The sequence below is a fragment of the Tripterygium wilfordii genome, chromosome 17, assembly GCF_013401445.1.
Source record: "Tripterygium wilfordii isolate XIE 37 chromosome 17, ASM1340144v1, whole genome shotgun sequence".
In the NCBI taxonomy this organism is placed as follows: Eukaryota; Viridiplantae; Streptophyta; class Magnoliopsida; order Celastrales; family Celastraceae; genus Tripterygium; species Tripterygium wilfordii.
The window spans coordinates 1984446-2003565 of record NC_052248.1 but is presented as its reverse complement, the minus strand read 5'-3'; the positions used below and the strand labels follow the sequence as shown (position 1 = coordinate 2003565).

The window sequence follows — 19120 nt, the reverse complement described above, 5'->3', positions numbered from 1 at the left end:
AAAAACTTCTGAACTTGCGATCCATTATTCTCTGTTCTGAAGCAATGCACGCTTTTAGGCACATTATAAAACGTCTCTTCCAAGTTCCAACCATCTTGGACTTTCTTTATGAACCAAGTACAGAACCATCACCATTTGAAATCCCAGTGTCTCACAAATTAAGAACAGGACTTGCCGCTTTCAAAAGAAGCTAATCTATATCAAGGAGAAACCTCAAGCACATCAAGAGTTATTTGGGCTGAAATTTTCTAGAAACCACGTTTAACAAAGCTTAGTCCTAGGACCAACCAATTAAGTTAAGACCAAAACTATTGGTTAACTCACCCCACGACCAAGAGTGCGAAGAGTATGGTGAGTGACCAACAATATTATTCTTTTCAAGAGGCAGATTGCCACGTGAAAATTGACCACACAGTTGGGTTCTTGATCAAACCCAATAACATACCCAAATGTCCCAAAAAAAAAAAAAACCTGTAGCATGTGGAATCTACAACTTCCACCAAAAAGGGGAACCTCATCCAAGCACGCAACCACGAACCAACTTATTCATTTTTCCAATATATCCATACAATCCAATGGAAGACGAACGATTTTACCAATTACAGCTTCCCCAGAACCCCAAATGTATATACAACGAAACACAACGTATCATTCACCCGGCTTTAGATCTAAAAGATTAATCATATGGAAAACATCATTGAATGTAGTTGAATTTTTTTTTTTTTCACATTCAAGTTTGTTAGCACAAGCTTACAGTCCTGTACAGAAGACCGCAACCTTACGAGGGAGTGAAGCAGGAACACAGATTGCCTATACATAGAGGGCTTCCACTCCGAAGGGCAAATGCCACAAACAATATGATGCTCACTGGTAACATCTTCATATATAGACCAACTTGCCCAAATGAACAGAAGATGAAAAGTACAACAAATATACCAACTAGAACTTCGCCTTCTTACCACTATTAAGTACTCTGCGCAAACGGAAAGCTTCGCCTTGGTCCCCATTCAAGGATCTTCTCTCTAAGCAGCAAGCACTTAGCTGCCTGAGTAACCTCTCAAGACATGAATGCAAGCAGCCTTGCAAATTTTTGACCCTGGGATTTGTGGACAAGATCATGGCATTTACTGTATCAGCTACAAGCTCACGCTGTGAATCCTTGAGAAGGTATCCAACTGAGGACTCCTGCGGATGTTCATATGCCAGCAATGCAACACAGTCCTGAAAATATTAAGTTTTAAAGATGATTTAGCTCTATACCTCATTCTGATTAGGAAGTAATGATCAGGCTAACTAAAGATGAGTCAAGGCAATAAACACCTCGGAACAGCTCCAACCAGCTAAAGAATTTAAAGGAATTAATTAGAATACTAAAACCTTAATTCTTTCAGAAGCCTGTTTTTTATCGGCCTTTTGGAACAGTTTAGGACGATGCACAAGCAGAGTTCAGTTCAAGTAATCTATCACGCATTATAATGTATGTCAACAAATTTGCTACGTCTAGTAGAAGGCAAACATATCTTGATCACCTTCATGCAACTTATGACTTACGAGAACGAGTTGATAAACTTAAAGGAGGGAGCACACACAACTCGTTTAATAGTCACTGTTCCTAATATTTTCAAAATATAAATTGACCATCCCATGTTAAGAACTTGTCCCGATCTCCTTCCCTTACAGTTCAAAAATTGTCACTTTCATCCCTTTGAGATTCCTCTCCTATTGAACAGAACATAGAGATGTTAAAAACTAAACTCATGTTCAAGCAGTGACTATTTCAAGTCCCAAAAGAAGTCATTGGAGTTTGATTAGATTCAACAAATCCAGCAATAAGAACCACACAGAAAACACCACCAACTTCCAATACATGTGACCTGGTGGGCTGAAGTGAACCAGGTATCAACTACATATCGGAGGATTGTGAATTCTACCCTATCGCATTTCAAGCATTCAACCATTGAGAACATCACTCTACATCGGAACAGCTTAGAAAAAGAGGTACAATAAAATATAAAATATTTTAGAGGTTTCATGAATTCCATGGAGTCCTACTAATGAATCTCTACAGTACCTGAACCATATCCGCAAATCCAGCCAACCCAAAAAACCTTGCCAGTTCATTCCTTCCATATCTCACAGCTTCTTCCAGAGCTCCAACCTATGATAACCATCATTACATCTTTGCTTTGTCCAAACCACACAATATCGGAAATCTAAATTCATTCAAGTCACACATCAAGCAATAAAAATGTTTGTGAAGACAGCCTGATTGAAGCAACACTGCAGTATCCACTAGTAACAGAGATGAAGCAATAAAACATGCAAGTTCGCCTATTGAATACTTTATTCTCCCATTCTAGACCTTCCAGTTCAACATATTGGTGTTACATGTCCAGAAATTGAACACGCATACATATATATCAATTGGCACTTGCTAAGGTACACAATACACATTGATCAAATTCCAATATTCCATCCAAGAATTCATTTCAGAATGGTAGGGACTAGGGATTAAAGTGCAAGTATCGAAAACATTATTTAAAATAATGTAACCCAACCATTTCAAATGAATGAGAGAGAGAGAGAGAGCATGGCCCAATATCTGTCAACAAATGATAGGATTGACAGATATCATGAAGAAAAGAAAACATACCCGAACAAGTTCAATGAACTTTTGACAGTGAAGTAGAAAGCAAGTCGCCGATTTTTCATCCTGAACAAAGAAAAGCTCATAATCAAGACAAAAGAAAGATGAAGCACCAATAGTATTAGCAAGAAGCATCAATGGGCATGTTGGTGGCACTCCATCCTTAGATTAGTTAATTAGCGCTCGATGAACCAAGAAGACATCTTAATTTTGAAACCCAAAAATATGCAGGGATGAAGTCCAGATCAGAGTTTTCTACAGCATAAGATTGCCATCAATTTGTTTTAGCTAAAAAAAAATCTTTTCAATACGAAGAAACCACGGGCATTGATTTGCTCCGCGTAACACACATATATTTGGATCAGCCAACCTTCCCCAAGTACCCGATAAGTCTTAAAAATTTTATAATCAAGACTCTTCAAATCTTTGTTCAAAAAAGAAAAGCTAAAAAGACAAATGAAAAAGAGCTGACAAAGCTTCCAATGGCAACTAACAAGTTTATGATACCATTTAAAATTTCATTCACTTCATTCCATTTTTCAGTTTGGAGAAAAGTATCTTACTCTACTTGCCTATCACGATTGTTGATCAAATATATCAGAGGTTCCATGAGGAGCTGAACTTGGCAGTATTCATGAACAAATACAAGTTACAAGCATATTAATGTTTCCCTTTTAGTTAAGTACTTTTTTGAAAGTTATTCCGTTTGTCTAGGTTACAAGAATTGCAGGGATTGAACCTTCTACACGAGAATTGTTTACTTTTACAAGCGAACAAGGGATAGAGTTTCAGGAGTGCAATTCAGAGATCATAGGTGCAATTCCTAAAACAATCTCTCAACATCTTATGTGGGGGTAAGATCTACATCCTACATATCCCTAATCCCGTCCACTGCGGGAGCCTTGTGCATGAGAGTTATTTACTTTACAGAGAAACATGTGGCCCAGTGGTTAAGTTGCAGAAGCGCAACTTAGAGGTCACAGGTTCAAACCCTGAAAACAGCCTCCCCGCAAATTATGCAAGGGGAAGGCTGCGTACATCTTACCTGACCCCGACCACTGCAGGAACCTTGTGCACACTGTTGCTTACTATTGTGTTTTGAGAGTTTGAGACAGACGAACATATGGCCTAATGTTAGAGTTGCTGGGATGCAACCTAAAGATCACATGTTCAATTCCTGAAACAACCTCTCCACATGATATTATGTAGGGGTAAGGTCCGCGTACATCTTGGCTGAGAGGGGAATATGAGTTTATCCCACCCTACCTGAGAGATTCAAGATGATCATGTTCAATCCAGAAGTTCAAGAATTTTGTTTCAATTTTGGACCTAGGAATTGAGAATTTCCGTCCAAGGGTTCTTGATTTTGGGATTAATTTAGAAGTTAGGGTTTTTGGTTCACTCAATTCTAAACAAAATCTACATCAGTAGCCTAAAACTAGATCATACTGGGCCAACCTTAAGAACTAGAAGCTATAAAGAGGCTAAGATTAGAGCCTCGAGAATCAAAACTGTTGTTACACAAAAAAGCATCAAAGATTAAGGCTAAGCTTGAGAGGAAGATTAACGGTGGTTGGGGAGGGCTTCCATAAAAAAATTATGGGAACCTTCCCTAACCCTCCCCTCCCCAACCATCGCGAACCCTCCTCCCAAGTTTAGCCTAAAGACAGTAAACCAGCCATCAATAAAAGCATTGAAAATAGACTCCTTATAATTGAAAATACAATTATACTACTCCTTCCATACCATCCACATAAAAGACCAAATATTAGCCGGTGTTTACTCATTATTGGCAGTACATATAACACTTTTTAACCTACGACAAGTAATCTTTAGTAGAGCAAATTGACAAAACAAGACATGCATTAAACAGTGATATGATAGCAACCGCAACACTACTAAAATAAAGTTACCTGAACAATCTTGGGATACCATTCTTGGAGTTTACTGAATGCAGCATCAACCTCACCATTCCTAATTAGCTTCATTGAGGAGAGAAGAAAAAAGGTCAGCATATGCTACATCTTCTAATCGGGGGAAGAAATAAACTAATATGTAGAAAAAAAATACAGAAAGCAAAGGACGAGCAAGAGAATAATAGATAATATAAAGTTTAATGATCATCAAAGGAAGACACAGTGTTGTCAAAGGCAAAAGGCGCACTAAGGCGCAAGACCCTTCAAACGCCCGAAATCATAAACAAGAACCTTCCAAAATCACTTACTAGTCACAATTTCCAAAAAACTAAATTATGTTACTGCACCAAGCCTGAATTTTCAAGAAAGGATTCGACAGTACGGTAAAACACAAGAATGAATATGACTTTAAGGTTAAGCATAGTTCAAAATGTTAAAAAAAACCATTATCAGCGAGCATATAACCAGACCGAGAAACAACACCGGACCTAGGAAATAAAGCTCCTAAATTTGACACAGTTAAGCAATCCAGGCCAAGAGAATAAGAAAAGAAAAAGAAGATCAATGAGAAGTATCGTTAGACTCTTCCTACTGAACTTAATTGCCATAACCAATCTTTTTCTTTTTATTTTTTGAAACCAATGGAGGAATCTTGCTGAGTACAGCACAAGCCATAATGACTAATGAGCCTAAAGATTCTTTCCAAATAATCCTCATGTGCATATAATTAATTGTCCTTATAGTTTATCTGCATTTTGTTTAAGAACTAGCACGAAAATCCAGAAATAACTAATAAAGAAAAACCTGATAAGACTATGGCTGTCTATGACCAGTGCAGTTAGTATTTCATTTTGTTCTTCTTTCCGAGAAAATGTTTGCTTAAAATTCTAAGACGTCCCTCGACACCTCGGATTTGGTACATGCCTAGATCGATTAGATGTTTGGTTTGCATGGGCTAAGGATATAGTCAGTGTTCCTTGCAAGACAAGGTCTAACTCTTTGTTAGGCATAATGGGGTAGTTGGGTCTTTTCTGTCTTCAGGCTGCTGCTAAGTTTAGCTTTGTATTTCTGCCTGCTCAGCCAAAGAACAAAAGGATAAATAGAAATACAGCTCACATGCAACACACTAGATTTTTTGGCAGAACAGCTCATCACTATTATCAACATCACAACAATGTTTGTATGGACATTTGCATGCATGCATGTCCTTATACAAAGGAATGTGATTCAGCAATTTCATTATATCTCCCTCATCACATTTACGAAAACCAAAATAAATAAGTTCTTATAAAGTAATTCATTTATAAACACTGATGGAGAGAGTTCACACCTGACGAATTGCTTTTCTCTGGTTTAAGGCATATGCCATGTCCTCCTCATGAACACCATTCTCTTGAGGCACATTGATAGGAGGTATGGTACTTTTACTTGCCAAGTCAAATGCGTCAAGTGTTTCTTCATAGCCATAATGTAGTAAGTAGGCACGAACAATTCTGCTCAACAAAATATAAATAAATTCCAATTGAAAAATATGAATTGTTCAAGTTCATTGGCAAGAAAATATTGCAACGGCACTAACCCTAAAGCAGAAACATTATGTTTCAAGGAGAATGAATCAAGGTAGACTTACACATGACTAACATTTGGTAGCAAAGATATCTTCTCGATTGTCATTTGTTGCCTCATCCTTTCTTGTGCTTCATATTCCTGATCAACCCGTAGTAACAAAAGACTGCATCAACATAATCACTCAAAAGAAAGGAAAAGACATAGTACTTATCACTATGACCAGATAAAATTAAATTTGTCAGTGTTATTTGCGAGATTTTTTTTGATTGCTTAGCAAGGATGTGGATGTAGGGGCAGGGTGGTAAGGATCTTGACCACTGGAACAAGTGGCGTTCCCCTAATTTAATCACAGGATTTAAAGAAGAGCATATCATAAGATGGATGCAGAAAAGCCAAAATGTAGAGCCTTATAAATGTAAATTGCCAAGTTTTTGTTCCAACAAATTACAAAAGAGCTTTAGCATCCAGAAAGAACTGGTGTGACTGTAATAACCAAATCAAGAAACACAACCAAGAAAATGTTCATTATTCCATATCTTGCAAAAAACCACACTAGTATAAAAAACAGTAGAAAACGATAAATATTTCAAAAGGATTTTGCAAGCAAAAACTCAACAATTCAGAGATTATTAGCTTCCAGCAAACTAAGTTCCTACCCCAAAGTTTTACATTATCCACATAACATCAGTTTAGCATCTTCAGATACAACTATAATCCCACCATAAAAGAATGGCATCTTCACACCACGTGTTTCAAGACGCAAGTAACAAGGCGTGAATAATAAACAGGCTAAATCTTAGAGCTAGAAAGAAATATTAACTCTGCCTTAAAAAAAGGAGAAAACACGAAAGAAACAACCTGACCAGAATATTGGCACAAAGTTGAATGTTAGTGCATCATCCACCAACAAATTTAGCTTCTTAAAGCTTAGGCAAATCTCATAGAAAAAGTGAGGTGAAGAAAAACATTGAAACCTAATTTACCACATTTAAGAAGGCAAAAAGAAAGCGGCACATTACCTTGAGATCGAAAGCAAATGGTCTCTGCCCAAAGTTGACCTCAATCCTGCCATATAGAAATCAAAATAAAAAATACCAGCTACCATGATGATATCAGCAAAATTAGCAAATGAAAGAAAACTCACTAAGGCTGGCCTATGTACAAGAAGCTTTACATTCATTGAATGTTAGCATTTCTTCTTTTCTTTTTTTAAATGTTATAAGCAGTAGCATAATTAGCAAGTGGGGATAAGATAATAAAGAAGTTCTGTTCTGCACCCTTTGGTCCTTGACAAAGTTTATTTACCATAAAAAAAATTAATGAAATGGGAAAAAAACATGTGTTTATATGCTTACTATCCTCATTACATTTCAGAAATAATAAGTGACAGGGAGATAATGCAGCTAATAAAGTACGTGGGAGTAGTGTGTGAGACACGATACCCAAACTGTTTCCTTCTTTTAGTCTCTCCTGGTTTCAGACTTCAAAACCTAAACTTTCTTGCAACGATATTATTGGATTGAGATAAGATCCTAAGGATATTTAGTGGTGAGACTGGATCACCCATCAGTCCATCACAATGAGGTGGGGCACAAGCCCAAGCACACAAGATTGTCGTCATCCACAAATACAGAAACAGATTTAGAAACGCAATCATCTATTGTAGAGTAACCAGCTTTAAATTAAAACCAATGCCAATATAGTTCAATGCACACGTGCACATGAAAAATTCAAGTAAACAAGGCAAAGCTTCTCACAAGATACACATCATCATCTCAAATTGATATACGGTTAAAAATCTGCTAATGTTGACAAGTGTTAAGAGAAGTGTAGATGACAAACCGAAAACCATCGAATTTAATATACTTCGAACATAGAGAATTAATCCCCAAACTAGAATGTAATATATATATATATATATATATATATATATAATATAATATAATATAATAGCAACGTTGTTTAAATATAGCACTAAAGAACTGAATAGAAGTAATTATGGCCAAGAATGGAAAAAAAAGTTAAACAAGAAGGAACAACATACTCCTCATTCTGGCTGTGAACAGCAACTGTAGGGAATAAGGGACCCTTTATGTCCTTGTACACCGTTCCCACAATAGTCCCATTTTTACTGACATCAGCATAAACAGCCCACGTAAAAATGATAACCTTAGAAGCACTAGAATGACAACAGTAAAAAGCAAATAAAGCTACCAAAAGTAGTATTCAGTATCCCCATACAGAGACTGCAATTTAGCAACATTTTGGATGCCAAAAGTTGGCACCTACAACCCTTACGTGAAAAATATTTCTTGCGATGCATAGTTAATGCCACCCCCAACTGTATCATTGGTCGTAAAGGTTGGGCCAAAATCATCCCCTTTTCCTTGTCCACGATAAAGATGCCCATCATCTCCATGATATCCGCAACTGTTTGCTTCCCACCTGCCAGACGAGGAAATTTGATAAATATGAATGTAATTCCAAAGCAAGAAATTTAAGCATGCACGACAAGTTAACAACGTAGGTCTTGCAAATAGCATATTGATATAAACTTTCATGCTGGACCAAATACCTTTCTCCACAAGTGACGCAGGACAGCTTTCGCTAACCTCGTACTAATGAGTTGTTGGGAGGAATTTAAGCAATTAGGGCTAAATCAAGGAGTTTAAAGAACTCAAAAACATGCTTAAAACAGTAGAAATCAGATCTGAAATTGTAGGGAAAGTAGAACAAACGAAGAAAGTAAAGATGGATAACCTAAGCATCACACTGAAGGAGGATTGCATCACAAAATCGAGAAGCAAGTCACATGCTTGAAAGTAATCTCAATATTATTCATTCATCATCATCATTGTCCCTGAGAGATTACATCCACACAATACTAGAATTCCTAATAAGTAAACTTCAGAAGACTCCAATTATAACTTTGACTTGACTTAGGAAAATAACCTAATGAAAGGCTAATAGAAATACTTATTACTTGTTAGTATAAAAATTCGAAATTCCAACAATATCCTTACTAAGACCCAATAATAAACTAGCTTATGAAAACATAAAATTAAACTAAATATTAGCTAGAAAAGACCCTATAAGATGCCAAAGATCTACGTAGCATAGATCTTTGAATTTACTCTTTCGAGACCTCTTTAGCTCCTGCATCAATAAGTTTTGGGATGAACAACTATGATTGCAGTATAGTACACCTCGAGGGGCCCAACTAATTTGAACTTTTCTCACCTCACTATTAATTGAATTCATCAATCTTATCTTCCTCTATACGGAAAGTCAAAACAACAAAATATTACAGGGAAACTTCTTCCCTTCAGCATTTCAACCAAACCAATTCCTGTGACAAACAGTACAACTTCAGCAAGCAGCCCTCATCTTTTGCTTAGTTATTAAGCAATATTTTTGTCTTTCACTCTTTCATGACCAAATTTCTTTTACATCAAATGATGAATTCTTCAACTAAATACACAGATAGGCAGACAATTAACATAAGGCCATAATAAAAGATAATTTTGATTGGATAAACACAAAAAATATTTTCCTCTCCATTTCTCAGGAAGTAATCGGCCTAATAAAGACACCACAAACAAAGAAACAACCATCCCATCCCACACCAGGCTGTCTTTTCTCATACTAAATTAGATTAACTCAAAAATTATTCCCCTTTCCCCTTAATTTCTTTCCATTTTTCCACAATTCATCAGCAACCAGATTGACTGTCAAATAATTTCATCACACAACCTATCAGAAGAAACATCCTTAATTCCTATTTTTCACATTCACTTTCATGGTTTTTCATCAAGTAGACTAAGGCAAATATTATTCCAACCATCAAGTGAAACATACCTAACCCAAGCTGCATTCCTTTTCTTTGCTGGTTATAAAGTGAAACCACAATTACTTTCCAGAAAATACAATTCTTTTCATTAAGCATTCCTTTTCTCCTCAATAATTCCCATGAATAATGATCCACATAGAACCTTAGCATGAAAACCAGATTACGATAGCTTGTCCCGACCACACTTTATTTCAAAGGCAAATTTTTCTTAGTACTCAGACACTGATGCACAGCTAAAAAACACCATGCTCAAGTAGGCAAGGCTGTGACATCATTGCAAGGAATAGAAATGGCACCATAGATGTAAGCAGTCGTGCCCCTGATTATGGTCATCTTGTGTCAAGGTTTGCCCTCTTGTCAAACACAACTTATTTTACCAAACTCAATAAGAACCACAAGGACACAGGCGGACAGGCCCTTGGAGCCCATATGATGAAGAAGTTCGAAGAAGAGGAGGAAATAAAAAGAGTTGTCTTCCCCATGCTTTAGGTTTCAATTCGTTCTACTCAATGACTATACGGCCAGAAAAGTCCTTGTTTCCTAGTATACATCCTCAATTTTATAGGCAAAAATGAACACCTAATTACATGAACAACCACAAAAAATCTTAGGACAAAAATGCAACTAGAAACTATGATTCTCCTCTCATTTTCTCAGCAAAGAAAAACTGAATAAAATCGAACCATCTAGAGATCCGAAATCAAAATTTTACGAGAGAGCAGATTACCCGGGCTGCCTCCTCATTTTGAAGCTCTCGCTGGTAAAACCGATGGCAATCTGGCCCTTAACCCCAGCATTCTTGACAAAAATTTCGAAATAGTAGACCAGGCGCTTGACGGGAGCGGGTTTGTTGGCCTGCACAACTCCGACATCGTGCCCATGGAGGTTAACGCTCGTGTACTTCACAGAAAGTTTATCGGTGGACACCACCAGAAAGCCACCTGAACTGTTGATTGTGTTCAGCTCCGTCGGCAATTCCTCCTCTCCATCGTCCTCATCCACCTCCCCTGGTGCTTCCATGACCCCAATCACACGCTGGTCTTGGGACTGCTTCTTGTCCTGGTCCATCAAACCCGGTCTAAGAGGAAGAGCAGCCGCCAACGAAGACCTCTGACGAACCAGTTCCAAGAAGTACAACCCTAGATCTCGATCACCGGAATTACTGTAATTGCTATTGCTATTGCTGTTACTGTTATTGTCGTTGTTCGTGATACTCATTTTGCGAAGCGAGAAAGAAAACCTAGAAATGACTTCCAAGCTTTCCTTCAAGAATTCAATCGAACTGGGAATTGAAGTGAGAGGAAGATCAAAGAATTTCTTTTTTTCGCTTTTCTTAACCTAGCTTTCGGGTTAGCTGACGTGGCGTGATCATGGTGAACCGTGCAAAATCGCAATAATTCCTTCTTTTAAAACTCATTTAGCCGTTAATTCCATTGGGCTTCAGCCAATGACTTATTTTACAGAGCTGGGCTTGGGCCCACAGTTGACCTCTGATCTACCCAGCCCACAGAAATTGAGCTCGGATCTGCACTTGAAAAGGGTTTAGTTGCAACGCTGCTACTTTTCCTTGCACGAATTCTTTTCATGGGGTAATTTTCTGAGTCTCGCTCGTTTACAGTCCTGGGCGTGTGAGCGTGGTGGCGAAATGGAAGACATAGAGGATTTGCTGGTTGGGAGTGGCGGCGGCGGTGTTCCTCCAGGTTTTCGGTTGCCTCTGAATGCGGTTGGCGTTAAACCCAAGAAGAATAGGAACAAACCTAACCTGAGTGAGGACAAGCGTCCGCAAATCAATGACCTGCTTGCTCCTCCTTCCTCCAAAATCCCTGGCACCGAGGTATGCCCTTCGCCTCTCTCAGTTATTACATGTTTTATGTTTTGTAATTGATTGTTGTTTTTGCTGATATTTTTGCTTTACTGCAGACGATATATATCAAGACTTTTGGATGCTCTCATAACCAGGCAAGCCTTCTAATTTAATTTCAATTGGTAGATAAATGTTGAGCTTCACTGATAGAGTTTGAACTAAATTTTTTTGGGATACTCGGATTCATATTCTGAGCAAGCAATAAAATTCATTAGTGTATCTGTTTATAGTTATCTTTATTCTGTTCGATCCTGCTATTGCTTTAGTACTTGATTTGACTTGAAATTTTCTAATTGATACATTTGAATTTGAATTTTATGAGATTTCTCAAGGTTTAGGTAGCTGCCCGGCTTCATCTTCTTTCTTTATTGTCAATTTTAAATGAGGCAATATATTCAAGTGATGAGTTCGTCTACTGCGTTTTGCAGTGTTTTGAATTACGAAATGCTACACTAAACAAACTAAAAATCAAGGGACTAAAATAAGGGAACGGTGAGAAGTATCAGGATGTATATACACCTGGAAAATTATGTTTCTGTAATTATTATAATTTAGGCAACCATTTAAAGGTTTTGTATGTATAGGATTTTGAGAAACCTAGTGCTTCAATTTGGTAAATCGAAGGTTCAAATTCGAATATGATTGTAGATGATCAGTTCGTTAACAAATTCACTTTGTATAACTGCAACAGACATGAGTTTTCCAATCTTATTATATAACTCGTTTTCTAATCAAAATTCAAAGGGAAAAAAAAAATAGATGAGGAAGTTACTGATCTTTTGTCGTTGTTTCTAGTGGTATACCTAATGGAAAAGCTGGTTTTAAGACATGTTGATGAGAATGATCAATGAAGCAGCGTGAATGATTGAAGTTTCTTAGGTTCATTCTTTTTTCATTTTTCTTAATGATACTCCTCGTGACCGTGGTATTGCCAGAGTGACAGTGAATATATGGGTGGCCAACTTTCCGCATTTGGGTATGCATTAACAGAGAATTCTGATGAGGCAGATCTTTGGCTGATAAATACGTGAGTATCCTTCCTCTTTTTGAATTATTGGTGTTTTCATGGTCTTTCGTTCTCTTTCAGCCACCAATTAATTATATGGCAAACCAACGTATATTTCTTTATTTTGATGTGGTTAGTGATTTGCGATATGTTTGGAGAAAACTTCATTATAGTTCTACTTGTCTTGAAGAAAAAATATAGCCCGAGTTAAAGTCATTCATCTGTTTGATGAATTTAGGAGCAACCTGCTATGATTTCATTCCTTCATGATGTTATGGCCAATCTTGCAAATTATCAAAGTTGGTAAGGATGAATCTGGGGTGTCAACATATGCTTGTACACTGGATTTAGAATGACAGACCCTTCTTGAGCAGTTTCACAAAGATTTATACTTTTATAGGCATGGAAGTTAATTACACCTGATTGTGTTTTCCAATATTTTCTTGTAATTATCCTGCTCTCATCCTTCCCCCTCTTTATCAACAGAAGGTTAAAACTATATATTTAAATTAAAAAGCAGAAAATAAGTTTTTTTAACTCCAAATGGTGTCTGTGACGCTATAGACTTTACCAAGAAAAAACATTTGAAATGATCAACCTGTTAAAAACTTTCTTGTCAAATCATATTGATATCTTGTTATTGTGGACTGACAATACACTTGACCTGACAGACCCTTCTTGAGCAGTTTCACAAAGATTTATACTTTTATAGGCATGGAAGTTAATTACACCTGATTGTGTTTTCCAATATTTTCTTGGAATTATCCTCCTCTCATCCTTCCCCTTCTTTTTCAACAAAAGGTTAAAACTATATATTAATATATATCAATTAAAAAGCAGAAAACAAGTTTTTTGAACTCCAATTGGTCTCTGTGATGCTATAGACTTTACCAAAAAAAACACATTTGAAATGATCATCCTGTTAAAAACTTTCTTGTCAAATCATATTGATATCTTGTTATTGTGGATTGACGATACACTTGACCTGATGCAGATGCACTGTAAAATCCCCTAGTCAGTCTGCCATGGATACTCTGATATCCAAATGTAAACTTGCAAAAAAGCCCCTGGTTGTGGCTGGGTGTGTGCCTCAGGGAAGTCGAAATTTGAAAGAACTAGACGGAGTTAGTATAGTCGGAGTCCAGCAAATTGACCGTGTAGTTGAGGTTGTTGAAGAGACCTTAAAAGGACATGAGGTGCGGCTTCTAAACCGCAAGACATTGCCAGCACTTGATCTCCCAAAGGTGTGAAGTGTTTCATATTGTCATTTTCTTGTCTTTTAGAGTTTTACCTTTGGGAGAAAGTTCTTCCATTGTTGGACTTTCTTTAATGGTTGTTGGTTGCTTTTCGTTAACTCGTTGGAATCTCGAACTACTACAAAGGTCAAGTTTTAACTTATTTGATTATAAATTTGAATTTTCTAACAGGTGAGAAAGAACAAGTTTGTGGAGATTCTTCCAATTAATGTTGGTTGTTTAGGTGCATGCACTTATTGTAAGACAAAGCATGCTCGGGGTCATTTGGGAAGCTACACTATTGAGAGCCTTGTAAGTCCATGACATTGATGCAGATGCTTGTCATTTATCTGGTTTTGTGTCATTGAAATTTTAATGCCACAGGTAGGGCGTGTAAAAACAGTCATTGCTGATGGAGTTAAGGAGATATGGTTGAGCAGTGAGGATACTGGAGCTTATGGTAATTTATTCTAACGTTGTGTTACCACCAAAAATAAAATCAGCTCAAAATTAATCTGTCAAGCTCCAAATTCAAGTTTACCTACTGTTTATACATCTTCTTTGAGTTCCAAGGGGAATATCTGATTGGATTGAAGAGGATGGTTGGGCGATAGCTATCACATACATGATTGCACCCAAAAAAAAAAAGATGCACAGGTTATAATGTTCTGGAAGGAGCCAAGATCCATTGATCCACTAATACTGAAAGGGAAAACAAAGTAGTATCTGAAATTTGCATCCGCTTAGGGCTTGCTTTGAGACCTTTAAGGGACTTCAGTGCCCCCAGTATTTTCCTTACCTTTTCCGCTTATCTACAAAACGAAAAGAAAGGGACTTCAATGCCCCAGATTAGAAGTTAAGGCAAGTAGTAGTCAACAGTGTAGAATTAGACAGGGGTGATTTTTTTAGGAACTAATTTTCTATTATGGCTTGGCTACTTCAAATTGTTTTGGAAAAAGGCTTTGATGATGATTAGTAGCGGTAGCATGAGGAGCAACAATGGTGATTAGGATGATACGAGTCGCTGAACATTTTTGGTTTGGACTATTGCAGGCCGTGACATTGGGGTTAACCTTCCAACTTTATTGAATGCTATTGTGACAGAACTTCCTCCAGATGGAAGTACTATGCTTCGAATTGGGATGACCAATCCGCCCTTTATTCTGGAGCACCTTAAAGAGATAGCAGAGGTTCTGCGACACCCGTGTGTATACTCCTTTCTTCATGTTCCTGTGCAATCTGGTAGTGATGCTGTTTTGAGTGTAAGTCCAATGCTCTGTTTACCAATGTCGTTTTCATTAGATTTGCAGTTATGTTTCTTTATTTATACTGTAATGATTTGCTCTTCACCCACAAAATCCTATAACTCTTTCCCCTTTTCTGAGATCTCTATCCCATAAATTGGCACTGGCTTATACGATAGTCATTTTCTCTCAGGCAATGAATCGGGAATACACTATTGCCAAGTTCAGGACTGTGGTAGATACTTTGACTGAACTAGTACCAGGGATGCAGATTGCAACAGATATAATATGCGGATTCCCAGGTTTGTTTTTGTAGTTGGTTTCCACTTCTTGATTCTTTATAGTTGATTTTCTTTTTTTCTTGTTCTTTTTCTTCCTTTTTTTTGGGATCTCTGTCTTTTGCTCAGCTATATCTGGAACAGTGCTCAAGTGAAATAACTTGAAGGACATAGTACGATCTCGAGGAATAATTAATTATATGCTACAGTTAGTTTCAACTTTCAAGATTATCAATTGCATGCCACTAGGAATAGTGTTATCTGGAAATAAAATCTTTACATATAAGAGTTTGCGATAATATGATTGGAACGTATGAAGTAATTAAGAAATTATACAGGTTGGGAGTTATTGGAACAGTATACTTGGGACACTTTTTTTTTTGTACACAATTGGAACATAATGGGTGTCACTGCTCGGTGAAAAAGCAGCTTCTGTTATCACTTTGAATTATTGATGGCTTATTTGAAATAATTCAGGATGAGATGATAGGGTTAGAAAAAGAGATGATAACTTTTGGGTTTCATCAAAAGAAAGAAGATTAGTGCTTTGGAGTCTTATGGTGTAGAAAAGTTGTCTGATCTAGTGTTTTTTTTTTTTTTGGTAAGCTTTCTGATCTGGGGATTAAAAAGGAGAAGGGGAGTGCTTACTTTTTTGTTTGGAAACCTCGACTGATCTACTCTTCTAATACACGTTTGATAATAACCTGTGATATCTTTTGAAACATATCTATATCATGTGCCTAAATTTCAAAAAGAAAATAAAATAAATATTCTAAAAATGCTACCAAAAAATATAAAAGTTATAGCTCCATGCATAATTAACCCCATCGTATTATTAGGATTGTCAGCTCATATAGGTCCAAGTAAAGTCCTTTCAGAAGAGAGCTCTTAAATTATGATACAAGGTTTGATTGGTGAGAAATCATACAATGGACCCATAGGCCAGGATATTGGCTCTGATTTGTTTGTTGTGAGTCTATGCAAAAGCTCAATCATGCAAATTGCAAAGATCTTTTGGCATGTTAATAGGATTTTTTTTCCTGGATTTTCTGCGGGTAAGTACTTAATAGTTTTTCACTGAGGCACTTGAGGATGTTTCTGGTTTTTCAGGTGAAACAGATGACGATTTTTCTCAAACTGTTAGCCTTATAAAGGAGTACAGGTTTCCTCAAGTTCATATTTCACAGTTCTATCCTAGACCAGGTATATTGCAGATGACTTGGTGTATCTCCACAATTTTATCACTCCGTTCAAAATCATATGTAGCTTTGATTGTTCCACTGTGATCTCCCTTTTTGATGTCTAAAAGGGAAAATATATATGGTTGGGGCTTTTGCTGTTAACTTGGAGGGGGATTGTAAAACAATCGGGTGCAACAAGAAAAGAATATTTGGGATGTTAAATTGAATTGATTAGGGTATATAATTTTAATTTTTCCTTACTCTTGCCTTCACCTCCTAACCGAGCAGGTGGAAGGTGCATCACCTTCCTTTCCTTTATCTAAACTTCTATCAAAGATGAAAACCATACCATTCTTCCTTATTGTTAAAAATTTGTTCTTCACCTCGTCATTATATATTATTGTTTTTCATCTTTCTCACTTTAATTCTGTTTTATCTTCTTCCATCCAAGGGACACCTGCTGCAAGGATGAAAAAGGTTCCAAGTACCATAGTGAAGAAGCGGAGCCGTGAATTGACATGTGTCTTTGAAGCTTTCACACCATATGATGGAATGGAGGGCAGGCTAGAAAGGGTTTGGATAACGGACATTGCAACGGATGGGATTCATTTGGTAAGGCCAACTGAAAAATACCTAAATTATTCTCTTTTAAGATTTGTGCTATATTTTACTGAGGTTATTTAGTCGTACAAACGTCATGGTAGTGGATATGATATTTAAATGATCTATAATTCTAATATATCTGCGTTCATGTTTCCTGTATAACATTGGTCACTGGGCACATCTACCAGTTTGATTGGGGTAAATCCAAACTAGTCCATTTTGGGAGAATCTTGAACGGAACCTAATTGGTAATCTAGCCAAAAGCATATCAAGTTCTTAGTTCAGTTGGATCACAAATTGCTTTACATTTGTTTGATCTGTTCAGGTGAGGTATAACCAACAGATAGGGTAAATAAAACCCAAACTGACCTTTTCTGAAGGGGGTTGAAAATCTAATAGGTTCACCTTATCTGTTAGTTAATAAAAGAACGAAAACTCAACTAAACCGAAATAATTGGTTTTCCATTTCAAGAAAAACAAAACTGAACTAATGCCTCTCTGGAAGTTCAAAAAAGAAAGGAATCCAAGCCAAGATTTGGGTTCATTAAGAGTCTGAAATCTGAATGTATTTGCTGTGCATTTCTAGGTGGTTTCCCATTTTGTGTCTAGTTAGGAAGAGCAATATTTTGTTCTGTCTTCCTTCTGAAATCGATTTTTAGTTGTTGAACATTCTATTTCAGTATGTTGCAAAGATATAGTCCAAGGTGATTGAAAAGTGCAGATCCTCTATTCCCCTACACCTCCTTTATGATGTTTTTAACTTGAAATATAGCATAAGAAGGGTTAAATTTTACTTTCCATAATTGCAATTATGATAGATTTGGTAGGTTCTTTGATACTACCCTTTGTGTATCTCGTGTAAACATGATTTTTCAATTTTCTAACTAGAAGTTTCTTTTCTATTTCCAAGGTTGGGCACACCAAGGGATATGTGCAGGTACTGATAATTGCTCCTGAAAGTATGCTAGGTGCTTCAGCTATTGTGAAGATAACATCCGTTGGAAGATGGTCAGTTTTTGGAGAAGTAATTGAGACTCTAAACCAAATAAAACGTAGAACTGCTTCTGAGAAGAGAATGTCTGCTCAGGAAAAACATTCTCTGTGGTCCGAAGAATATAAGACTTCTGCATGTGTAAAAGAACCCGAATCGTGCACTTGTGTATCAGGAAGCTGTGGAGCAGAAATAAACGGGGAAAGGGCTATTTCACAAGGTGAAGTGGTACTGAAAGACCGAAATCAGGGAAATCTGTTTGCATGGCTAGTGAGGAAACGGAAGACTCAGGTGCACAAAAGAGTGGAGGATGGCTTAGCCTCGGGATCCGAGGAAAAGCATGAATGGGACCGAGGAGCCATTGGTCAGTGGGGTGTTATTGACAAGGCTCTGCTGGGTGGGATGCTCTTCAGCTTATTCACAGTTGTGGTTTTACTAATATATCCTAGTTTTAGCACGCTGCCATCCAACTGAACATGTTTTTTGTGCCCTACCATTGCATTTGAAAAAAAAAATGAAGGAGTTTCTTAGTTGAGGGTTGTCTTGAGGTGTAGCATATTGGAAAATTTCTGTTGTTGTAGAAACAGTTTTGCTGCTTTTGCAGGTATTGTTGGCGCCAATATCAAGGTATCTTGATGCTCTTTCTCATTTCGAGTATTTGCTTAGAAGTGATGCTTCTTGTTACTGCAACTGACAGAACTTTGTTCTATAAAAGATGACATCCTTTGGAACTAAT

At 37.1% G+C, this 19120-nt stretch overlaps 2 protein-coding genes across 2 annotated transcripts; one reads left to right on the top strand and one right to left on the bottom strand.

The window, feature by feature from the left end:
- Positions 1-521: 521 nt before the first annotated feature.
- On the bottom strand, positions 522-11350 carry LOC119982384 (ran-binding protein M homolog). Its single transcript, XM_038825721.1, has 10 exons — positions 10710-11350; positions 8431-8577; positions 8177-8263; positions 7152-7197; positions 6194-6270; positions 5894-6056; positions 4561-4629; positions 2654-2713; positions 2072-2158; positions 522-1221 (listed from the first exon to the last, which is right to left on the bottom strand). Exons 1-10 carry the CDS (start codon positions 11198-11200, stop codon positions 940-942), a joined length of 1509 nt encoding a protein of 502 aa, XP_038681649.1. The 5' UTR covers positions 11201-11350; the 3' UTR covers positions 522-939.
- A 197-nt stretch (positions 11351-11547) lies between these two features.
- On the top strand, positions 11548-19049 carry LOC119982628 (threonylcarbamoyladenosine tRNA methylthiotransferase). Its single transcript, XM_038826107.1, has 11 exons — positions 11548-11816; positions 11903-11941; positions 12782-12873; positions 13847-14096; positions 14280-14399; positions 14472-14547; positions 15141-15349; positions 15525-15633; positions 16720-16812; positions 17242-17402; positions 18304-19049. The coding sequence occupies exons 1-11, from the start codon at positions 11628-11630 to the stop codon at positions 18856-18858; spliced, it is 1893 nt and encodes a 630-aa protein (XP_038682035.1). The 5' UTR covers positions 11548-11627; the 3' UTR covers positions 18859-19049.
- The last annotated feature ends 71 nt before the right edge of the window (positions 19050-19120 follow it).